Source organism: Thermobia domestica, chromosome 1 (assembly GCF_964235325.1).
Source record: "Thermobia domestica chromosome 1, izTheDome1.hap1.1, whole genome shotgun sequence".
Classification (NCBI taxonomy): domain Eukaryota; kingdom Metazoa; phylum Arthropoda; class Insecta; order Zygentoma; family Lepismatidae; genus Thermobia; species Thermobia domestica.
Genome location: NC_137454.1, coordinates 286,485,665 through 286,497,878, shown reverse-complemented (window position 1 = coordinate 286,497,878; position 12,214 = coordinate 286,485,665). Strand labels below are relative to the sequence as shown.

Here is a 12,214-nt window from a genome sequence, read left to right as displayed (position 1 = left end):
GGACGCACACTCAATCTTCAGTCACTTCTGATCACCTCGCCTACTCTGTTGATGTTTGTGTTTAACAGAAGACTGTGACCTTCCTGAACGATCATTGTCTTCAACATTTTCCCCTCCTCTCCGAGTATCATTTATACGACTGAAAGATTTGTACGCGTGACATACAAAGATCACCGTATGCCTAAGTCATCATTCGAAATGTTGCAGTTAGTGATTTTTTTTTTTTTTTTTTTTTTTTTTTTTTTTAAGTTTCGTAAGAAATTTAATGTTAGTTCTTTTATCCGCTTTCAAACTAACCATGTTATAGGTGTTCATGGAATGACATCCCATTCGGAACTACGGAGGTCGGGCGCGTCCAAACTTCACCAACAAAGGGTACTTCAACTTTCACTAATCATTATACGCAGCTGTTTCCGTTTATAAAATATAAATTCAACACTTACTTTTTTTTCTTTTTTAATCACAATTCGTATTTTCATTGTCTTTAACGAACAGAAAACTATCTAAAATCAGTTTATCTATTCTGAAAATGTTGACACGAAGACTGAATAGATTAGTGCATTGGAGTGAAATATAAATAAGAACAAAATTGAGGTGTTTAAAATAATTTGTTTATGATCTATTTTTAATATTGATGTTGAAATGTGCTTTTCCTACGAAACTTCTGATAAAAATAATACCTGCTCATCTATAATTTTTTACACTCTACTAGTGATATTTGGCAATCAGCTATAAGAGGTACTCTCAAAATAAGCTCTGTTTGCAAAATACTGCAGTTGCAGTACTGCATGTATATGTGGTTGGTTGATTCTGAACAAAGTACGAAATTTATTTGTAGACATTTGAACGATATTCACGCATCGTGTTGTAATTTTAACATCTTTAAAAAAATCAAGAATTCCGCCCTATTTATTTATTTATTTATTTTTGTATTTCTGTCCGTGAATGCAAACACATGAAACCGGCTGAAATTCCTTGTCAGCCTTATGTCTTGTATACAAAACATATGATAAATACTTCAATAGTATGGAGGTAGGTGAAACTTTCTTTGGAGGACTAAAAATGTGTATCATGCACGAATCTTAGAAGTGCATGACGTCTGCGGCAAATGAAGATATAATGCGTACAATTGAAAATATAATTGAAGTGAATAAACGATTACATCATTTAAAATTTCAAGATCATATTTTTCCGAAAATTTGCCTGATAGTAAACTTCAGTTCTAAAAATTATTTTGCAAACAATATCAATTACGATAATAATAATAATAATAATAATAATAATAATAATAATAATAATAATAATAATAATAATAATAGTCAAAGCAGGGTGTCAGTTCATTAAGTTCCTCAATAATCTAGGAACTCTGCCGAAAACTAGTGTTCGTTGCGTACATCAAACAATGGTAAAAGTATCAGGATTGAAATGATGGATCAAAGTCTCATCCATGGTTACAAACTGCTTGTAAAATTTTTTTTAGGATTACGCTTTATTCTAGCCAAATGTTCTTAGGAACAAACCAATCGCTGACTCCTCTGATCAATAGACAATATTCATGTACCCGTATTGCCGATAATTTTTTTTTCGTGTGTAAAACATTGTGACACCATTTCATCACAGTTGAATGTGACCAAGAAGAATCACCTAGTGTATTCACTAATTCTTCATGAATTTACTTTGGATTTGGATTTGTTTTTAAAGGATTTCTCGGTACTCAGAAGGCTCTATTTTCAGAAAATGTCACAAAACCGTTCATTCACACAACTGTAATTAGAAAAAGAAGTGAGGTAGAAACTTAAAATTTTACGTGTAAGCCTACTAAAGACTACTACACAACAAGTTAAATTTCCGAAAGTGGATCTTATTTTTTAAGAGCATCACACCGAAGACTTACTGATCCACCTTCGTATTATATTTTTAACTCTTGGGGTGATATCCGGTAATTCATGGGTTGTGTTTTTAGTATTCGAATCATACAGTTGAAATACCGAGATGCATGCCCTGTCTTTTTATCATCACCCATCGTTTTCATCAATTTTTACATTGAATTTATTATAATTCAAAACAATTATTAATAATATTACTTAGGGATATAGGTAACAGGAACCTGATGAAGTCATGAACTATGAATTCTTAAGGCGAATAGATAAATAAATAGGCCTGAAATAAGAATTGAAGCTTTCTTGGCGGCGAATATTATAGAGATGTTCTCGGGATATCAGCCTGGTGAAGTCCGACTATAGAGCCGACGTTTCAAGAACTGATATTGTTCTCGTCTTCAGGGTGATTATACTGATACCAGTTCGTGTGTACTATATATAGGACAGGTAAGTGGGGGGAGGGGCTTAAGAATCCGTGTCTCTGATTGGATGGTCAATACCTTAACGCTGATTGGTCGTATTCATATATGCTTTCTTTATGACTGGTATCCATGTCTGGCTTGAGTTGAAATCTTATATCCCTGTTGATATTGTTGGGTTCTTGTAGTATTGCAAGAGATTCTTTAATTATCCTATCCCAGTGGTTTGAGCTCTTTGAAATAATTTTAGTGTCTGAAAATGAAGTTCTATGTCCTTCCGTTATACTGTGTTCCTCCTGGGCCGATTTCTCCGGATAAAACAGCTTGATGTATTTCTCATGTTCCTTGAATCAATGTTCTATTGTTCGTCCTGTTTGTCCTATGTAAGTTTTCCCGCATTCGCAGGAAATGCGGTATACTCCTGGTGCTTTAAGACCCAAATCGTCTTTAACTGGACGGAGTAGTTTTCTGATATTTGATGGCAGTGTGTATATGGTTTTGATGTTGTGTCTCTTCATGATTCTTGCAATTTTTCCCGATAGTTTCCCAGTGTAGGGCACTACTGCGATGTTGACTGGATCTTCAGATTCTGTGGTGGTCTTTTTACTGGAAAAGGTTCTTTTTAGGACAAATCAAATGTCATCTTCCTTGTATCCATTCTGCAGTAAGGTCTTCTTGAAATGTGCAAGTTCACTGGAGAAGCTTTCTTGGTCCGAGATGGCTTTTGCTCTAAGTGCAAGCGTGCTGATGACTGTATTGCGCTGTGATTTATGGTGAAAGCTGTTTCAATTAAGATAAAGGTCGTGCAGTCGTGCCCTGCACTGGGAAACTATCGGGAAAAATTGCAAGAATCATGAAGAGACACAACATCAAAACCATACACAGACCGCCATCAAATATCAGAAAACTACTTCGTCCAGTTAAAGACGATTTGGGTCTTAAAACACCAGAAGTATACCGCATTCCCTGCGAATGCGGGAAAACTTACATAGGACAAACAGGACGAACAATAGAACATCGATGCAAGGAGCATGAGAGATACATCAACTTGTTTTATCCGGAGAAATCAGCCCTGGCGGAACACAGTATAACGGAAGGACATAGAATTTTATTTTCAGACACTAAATATATTTCAAAGAGCTCAAACCACTGGGATAGGATAATTAAAGAATCTCTTGCAATACTACAAGAACTCAACAATATCAATAGGGATACAGGATTTCAACTCAGCCAGACATGGACACGTCATAAAGAAAGCATATATGAATACGACCAATCAGCGTTAAGGTATTGACCATCCAATTAGAGACACGGATTCTTAACCCCCCCCCCTTCCACACTTACCTGTCCTATATATAGTACACACGAACTGGTATCAGTATAATCACCCTGAAGACGAGAACGATGTCAGTTCTTTGTCAGTTTTTGAAACGTCGGCTCTATCCTCGGACTTCACCTGGCTGATATCCCGAGAACATCTCTATAATTATAAATAGACCTGTCTGCACCTGAAAGTATAAAATATCAATTGACGTCATGAAAGAGAGAAAGAATCATTCAGATATTATTGCTTTTCGTCTCGTTACCAAGCTAAAACAAAAATATCTCTAATATTGTTAGTATCTCTTAAAGATTCACATGAAAAATCTGTGGTTCTTTAAGTGTTATTTTGATAGTCATCAGCATTAGCAACAGTGAGATCACTGCACTTTGTCGTTCCCGTGATTTTGCAAAAATAAAGACCTAACTAGAAAATAAGCCCTACCCTTATATGTGCGCCAGTAGTTGTAGAGCTCGAAACGGGTTACTTAATATTAACTTAGTTACATTTTCTATGAATGTTTTTTTATCTCTTTTATCTCAAAAAAATTAATATAAGTCCCTATCCAAGGTAGTTGTCTGTCCTGTTTCGCAGAATGTCTCATCCATTTGCCGTATATATATATATATATATATATATCTTGACTTGTTGGTAATTCATCACAACATTTTCTGGTAGTAGTCATTTATATTTTCATTTGCTAAAAACCTCTTTATTCACTTTCCCACATTGGTACCTCCTCGTTGTAGCTTTTCTGCTCTTGTGCGGCAGATCTCGGCTTAGTTCTCGGTAAGAATTAACGTGGTTTTGAATTGCATGTTTAGCTTTCCTTCATGTCTTATATAGCCTTAGTGCTGAAAAGAGACTTTAAACTACAAATAAACGAATAATTGTGGTCTTCATAGACAACGGGCACTTGTGTATGGATGCCTGTTGCGATATGTATGTCTCCCATTTTCTGTAAAATGTATTGCAACCTTCTCTCCCTGATATTCCTTCATAATTTAAATAAGAAAATTGATCATGAGACAATATATTTTAACGTAAAATTTCGTTACATTAGCTCTTTCTTCATAGAAGCTAGATATGATGCTGATATTGCTTTTAGGATAGCTCTAATATATACAGAGTGTTAATGAACTATACCGACAAACTGTAAGAGGTGACTCCTCACATCAAAATAAGAGAAAAAGTTCATATGGACCTATGGCGAAAAGTACAGAGTTTCAGAGCTAGGGCTGTCCAAAATCGCGCAAAAGCCAAATTTCAAGAGGTCATATTTCGAACTCTAGAAACTGTGGATGGTAGTCCTTAGCAGCGTAAAGGAAGCCACGCATACACAATCCAAAAGTGCATATTTCGTCAATCTTCAATAAGTGTACAGAACATTTTCTACAGGGTGTAATTCTCACATATGCTCTCAATAGAGTTCTCAGATATACCCTGATTTCAAGGAGGACCCGAAGTAGGCAGGAGGTAAGCCTTTACAATTATGGACATCCAATGCTTCCAAGGGAAGTCGGATGTGTTAGGAACAGGCAGCTTCATGGCTTTTTGTGTTCTGAATAACGTGTGATGCGATGTATTCCGTGACGGTATATTTCATGGTTTCTTCACTTATAAGCGTGATAGAAAACATCGCAGAAAGCGTTCTCCTGAGTACGAGAAACCATGCTGCTGACGATCCTTAACACTTCCGACATCGTGTCAAAGGATTCCATGTTCACTGCTATCAAAGATTATCATTTGCCTACTTCGGACCAATCATAAAGTCAGAGCATATCTCAAAACTCGGTTGATGGCATGTCTAGGGATTTCACCCTGGGGATTTCTCTGTACACCCATTGAACATTAATGAAATATGCATTTTGAATTGCGTATATGACTTCCTTTACGCTGATAAGGACCGCCATCCACAGTTTCTAGAATTCGAAATAGGACCTCTTGAAATTTGGCTTTTGCGCGATTTTGGACAGCCCTAGCTCTGAAACTATGCACTTTTCGCCATAGGTCCATATGAACTTTTTCTCTTATTTTGATTAAGGAATCATCTCTTACAGTTTGTCGGTATAGTTCATTAACACCCTATATATACCCTGTACTGTCAGCAGTTGAGCCGTGTTCAAGAAAAACTCAAAACTCTGGAGCCAACACTTCTGAATCGCAAAAGGATCCTCCTGTTACAGGACAACGCTAAGCTCCACGTAGTTAGAATGACCCGGGACACTATTCTAGGCCTTGGATGGAAAACACTGTTGCATTTGCCATACTCCTTGGACATTGCACTGTCTGATTATCACCTGCTTCATTTCTTGGACAGTCACCTTAATGGACGTCAGTTCAAATCCCTAGTAGAAGTGCAAAATGTACTGATACCTTCTTCGCTTCACGGCCCACCAATTTCTACCGCGACGGAATACGTGGTCTTCCAGAACGTTGGCAGAAGGTCATCGATGGTGATGGTGACTATTTTTCATCTTCGAGGTACATCTTAGGTGACATATCGATGTTCGAAGGTGGTAGGTGAAAAAACGACAGAACTTTCTTTGTTATCTTATATATATATATATATATATATATATATATATATATATATATATATATATATAGGGTGTTTCAAAAAGACACAGCAAAAATTCAGGGGCAGATTCCTTACGGGTAGACAAGTAAAAACGTTCATATGAACATATGTCCGGAAATGCATCGTTACAGAGCTATAGCCACTGACACCACCTGACGGTGTGAAATAGTCACCTTCTGTCCGGAACTGTTTACCGACGTATTACCAGAGTGTCGTGTGTGAAAGAATATGCAACACGGGTTCGAACGAAATTAATTAAGCCGATTGCGCGTTGAATGGTACAAGAATCAGAAAAAACACTCACAAATAATGCATAATAATTGGTACTTTTAATGTCCGTATTGGAAAGTGCAACACTAATACAAATGGCAGTGAGAAAAGCAAAACGACACAGGTATAGTCATAAAGTCCAAAGAACCATCATCAAACAAGAGTTAGAACCACAAACAGTAAATTGTGTGCATCACCAGCGCCACAAAATCGATACTGTAGTACCTTACAGTAAGTGCTGTAAATGTCCTCCTTCTGCCCGAATGCAAGCTGCAGCCCGTCGCCGCATGGATGAACGAACGCGTGCCCAAGTACCAGGGGTGTTTCGTAGTCACTGGCAAGCTGCTTCGAAACGAATACGAAGCGTCTCCTCAGTATCCACAGCAGATGTGTAGACCAACGACTTTAAATGTGCCCACAGGTAATAGTCCAATGGATTTAGATCTGGTGAGCGTGGAGGCCAAGAAACTGGTCCTCCACGCCCTATCGATCTGCCAGGGAATACGGCATTTAGATACTGCCGGGCTGTAACACTGAAATGTGCGGGCGCACCGTCATGCATAAAATGTAACATTGGACGCAGAGCCAGGGGTACAGTATCCAGTACATCTGGAATGTGGGTTTCCAAGAAGTCTCGATAGTTGTTTCCGGTCAGTCTCGGTGGGAGTATGTATGGACCTAGGAAAGTGTCGCCGACAATACCACACCACACATTTAGAGCAAACTGTTGTTGATGTCTTCTTTGACTGATCGCATGAGGATTATCTGGCGACCAGACATGTGCATTATGGAAATTGAAGATGCCGTCACGTGTGAACTGCGCCTCATCTGTAAACACTATTGCAGATGCGAAGTTTGGATTGACGGCACACTGCTCGCGGTACCATTGGCAAAATCGCACTCTCGGCTGATGATCGGCTGGCGACAAGGCCTGCACTCGCTGAAGGTGATACGGATACAGGTTCGCTCGCCGACAAACACGCCATATCTGTGCGTGAGGTACATGCAGTCTCATATCTACTCCTCGTGTGTTGTCCTCCGGATTGTGTCGAAAAGCATCCACTATCTGCTCTTCTACCTCAGGGATCATAGCTCTTGGTCTGCCACTGTTTCCAGCAGCATGGGGCGCAAAACTTTCATACTCACGCAGGCGGCGATGGAGGGATTCAAATGTTTTTCTGTCTGGAATGTGACGTCCGGGGTATCTCTCCTGGTACAGACGCCGTGCTTCTAGTGCATTTCCATCCGCCAATCCATATGTGAATTGCATATCTGCTAATTCTGCATTCGTGTACATGTTTCACTTCTGTCCTAAACACCACTGTCTATTGATACGTACATACACTTGCTCCACAAACACGTATTCCCGTCTTCTAAAGCACAAGTTTTAGTCACTTTTCCCGTTTCTGTTCCACACCACTAAGTGCAGTCAATTCTCACCACGTCGTCTGTTCCACAGCACAATTTGTTTACTTTGAATGTACACTTCTGTTTCACACCACTACTGTCACTTCAGCTCACATTGCACCCAGCTCCAATTACAGTAAATTTTCTGTCTTAAATACCTTCGAGATGTTAATGTTGCATGGGCCTCCTAGACCTGAGAGTGTGTTCAAAGCTTCATGCACCTTTCGGCAAATGCTATGTTTTAACTTGTAACTAATCTAATTAGAAATGCTGTCCATCAGCAATGATTCTTCTTGCCAGCCGTGGTACTCCTCCATACCTACTCGCGAGACATCTTGCGTTCAACATTTCCCTCCTTCATTCCTTGGGTTGTAGCTCCTGCACGATGCTTTCGTTATGGTATTTTCTTATGCCTGATGAGCATGTGTAATTGCATTTTTGGGTGCGTTTTTCTCACTGCCATTTGTATTAGTGTTGCACTTTCCAATACGGACATTACAAGTACCAATTATGCATTATTTGCGCGTGTTTTTTCTGATTCTTGTACCATTCAACGCGAAATTGGCTTAATTAATTTCGTTCGAACCTGTGTTGCATATTCTTTCAACACGACACTCTGGTAATACGTCGGTAAACAGTTCCGGACAGAAGGTGACTATTTCACACCGTCAGGTGGTGTCAGTGGCTATAGCTCTGTAACGATGCATTTCCGGACATATGTTCATATGAATGTTTTTACTTGTCTACCCGTAAGGAATCTGCCCCTGAATTTTTGCCGTGACTTTTTGAAACACCCGGGGTGTTTCAGATAAAATCTCCAGAGCTTATAAATCACAAACGGCCGGAGATAAAAGGATGACATAAACAGTGAAATAGACAAATGTCAGAGGTCTCATGGAATGGACCCCTCTTCGTGTCTACCAATCTTCCCCATCATGGGACATGGAGGAGCACTCAAAAATTTTAAATGGTAAGGTATGTACTCGTAACTTGACTCATCATTGAAAAGATAATGGACAACAAACAACATCCATAGTACGAAAAAATTTTCACGTGAGGTACCGTTTACGATATGGCTACCATTTTACTGTGAGATTTATCTGACTATTCAAGAATTCACAATGAAGTTGTGGCCATTTCGTCAACGGTGAACGTGATGGAAGACTTTTTCCTACTAGAGTTGTTTATTTTTCTATTGTCTTTTTAATGATGTAAAAAATTATATAGCTTTACCACTTAAATTTTTCTGTTGATCGGAGTCCTATGATAAGGAGCTCTGTGGGCTTCATTTGATGCGTGCTCTGACATTTTTCTGTCAGATTTTGATTCATCCATTTTTCTTCAGCCATTTTTTCATTATAAGCATTGGACATTTTTTCTCAAACGCTCGTATGTATATATTGTGGTGCTACGATGTCAATTATTTGTTTCATATTGAATTTATTCTCAATCTTGTTTTGATTTTTCTCTTCTCGTCATGGTTTGGATCAAAGTGGAAACGTAGTTTCTCACCTGATAATTTATATAAGACTGTAACCTAATTTATATTATTTTATGTCAACTCATATGAAAGAATCTGCTAATGTGCTGACTTTAACATTATGTAAGGGACTACTTGAAAGTTTTCCATTCACTGGACAGATACTCAAATAATTGCACTTGTCAGATATAAATTCAAACAATGACTTTTTGCAAAACTGTGAATCGTTGTATTTAGGTCACGCATGGACAGTGCACTGGTTACAGATCAGCGAATTTGTTCTAGCATAAAATTTAATGTGTATTTCATATTAGTATCCAGTTGGAAAACTGAGATTGTTGCGGACTCTCTAAAACAGGATTCTGACATTAAGTTTGAGAGATCAGTAATGAGTCCCTCAAACAGAGCTTTAGCTATATCATATACTCTACTAACAATAGTCTACGCTATCAAGCTCTAGAACAAGAATTCACTCATAACGACGAAGGAAAAATCATTACCAGTCTTCAACGAAAGGACGATAATTCAAATTAGCTAAGCAAGTGAGATAATCGCGTTCCTGCAACATTTTATTGTAGCACATAACCATACAAAACGTGTGCAGCCATACTATTCAAAAGCATTCATTAAAGACATATACCTTGTCCTGGAGCTTGTATTATGATTCATTTCTCTTCATTTACTATAAACAAAGTTCGTTACCAATTATATTTGGTAAACATGACATATCCCCATGGAACAACTATCGAAAATCTTAATAATAATCCTCAAAATAACGCCATGTAGTAATAGTGGAAGTGTTGCCAGCACTGTTCGTAACTAGCGATTCTTTGTTTTGCGTAAGCATGAGTGAGGTCTCTTTTTGAAAGTCTATTTCCTTATTGTCTACATGCTGAATCTTTGCATAGTAATTCTTTTCGATCTACATCCTTGTACAGCTTACCCATAATATGCGAAATTACAGTAGCTGCTTGACTAATTAATGTAGCAGGAAACGCTAGTATTTAATTGGTAAAGCATTCACGCAGCAAGTAGAAGATCGGATTTCTGGTTAAGTCAGTGATCAAATTTTTCAGTTATTTAGTATAGTTTCTTTTTTTTTGTAAATATTTTTGTATTCTGCTTTTTCATAATTGAACTACTTACAAGCATAATTGTGAATCTTTATTTATTTTGTTCTTAAGAATACGAAAGGACCTTCACAAGCAAAGGGATTTAAAAGAAAACTCTTAGAATCGGAGGCATTAAAGGAAGCAACAGAAACAAACACCTTACAGGAATACAAGAGGAGAAGACAAGAGATCAATTCCCATGATGAAAGAAGCAGAAATAGCTCCCAAGCTGCGAAGGTGAGTTCTACTTGTAATTCTGTCTGTTCCATTCTTCATTTTCCTCGAAGACAATCTTGGCGACCCACAACAATTGCAGTAACTATTAATGAAGTATGTGCTACTAGTATTACCAAAAAGCACCACTATTTATTACCATTTTATGCAATTTTGATTTTTTATTGTGTATGACTGTCTATCTCTATTCCGTGACACTTTTCGTCCCGCGGCCAAAATTGATCTTCCGCGACCAAAATTAATCTTATTAAAGTTCTAATTCGACTGTCATTTGGTGCCACCTCCGAGAGCCACGCAAGTCGAGGAAGTACACAGTTAAAAATAAATAAATAAATAAATAAAATAAAATAAGAAACTTAGTTCATGTTTCTAGGAAATTCAAAATGTAATGTGTATTATTGTTTTATTTTAGGAAAATGAAGCAACAACTACTACAGACCTCCAAGAGAATAACGAAAATAAGCGAACAACTAAGGTCACTGAAACCGACAAAGGAAGAAAAAAGAAGATAAACGCTGCAGCTGAGCAACAAATCTTAAAGAGTAACACAGTAAGTTGCTATTATTATTATTATTATTATTATTATTATTATTGTATTCAGGATTAGAACAAAAATTCCTTAGTACCATTATATAGAAGTAAAGAAGTAATAGGTTCTTAAGTGTATATTTAATGATAAATATCTGACTTATTTAATGGATCCATAAAGTAACTTTGAAGCGAGTGAGATGCGTTTCTAAACATTTTGATGGGATGCTGGAAGCAGATATGTTATGCTTTACAAGAATACGTTGAATTTCTGTCGATAATTGTGGAAAATTTGAAATTCGTATCCTTTTAATAAATAAATAAATAAATAAATAAAAAAAGACAGAGAGCGAGAACTTGTACCGATCTACGTGTTTGATTAAAGCATTTTTGCAAGGCACGCAACTTGTAACCGGTCTTTTGTTCTATTTGTTATAAAAACTGTATTTCATTATTAAGGTCACTTTGACAATCACAAATTAGTAATGCCCTACGAAAGAAACTCTTCCAAATATTAGCCGTGTGCAGTGGTGGATGGGCTGACTGTTAATGTATGTAACTAATGGCTGCGGCGAGTTTTCCATATACTTTTGTTATAAATTTATTATACGCTCGGCTAATCAGTAAATCTAGAAAAGGAAGACAGTTATCAGATTCACGCTCGAGAGTGAAGTTCAAGCTAGGATGCTGATTATTGAATTGTTCAAATATTTGTAAAAGAGTATTTACATCACATAAAAGTGGTAAAACGTTATCCGCACAACAATAATATCTTAATATACTTAAATATGTATATCCTGTTGTAAAATAGACGTTTCTATTTTTTTTTTTTTTTTTTTTTTTTTTTTTTTGCGTTTGACAGTATCGAAGATATTGTGTTCTTCTTGGCTAGACTGTTATTCTGCCAAAAGTAATGATTTTCAAATTGAAATACATTAGTTGTTAAGCAGAACTCATGCAGTTATAACAGAAAATGGGTTTC

The 12,214-nt window shown here is 37.2% G+C and overlaps 1 protein-coding gene across 8 annotated transcripts in view; it reads left to right on the top strand.

Moving 5' to 3' along the window:
* LOC145661197 (uncharacterized) overlaps window positions 1-12,214 on the top strand; it is a 453,672-nt gene that overhangs the window by 333,431 nt on the left and 108,027 nt on the right. For all 8 annotated transcript variants that reach the window (XM_081726653.1, XM_081726657.1, XM_081726655.1 and 5 more), the window contains 2 exons: window positions 10,543-10,707; window positions 11,117-11,254. In XM_081726653.1, coding sequence (XP_081582779.1) covers window positions 10,543-10,707; window positions 11,117-11,254 — 303 coding nt within the window. The remainder of the gene's footprint in view (window positions 1-10,542; window positions 10,708-11,116; window positions 11,255-12,214) is intronic.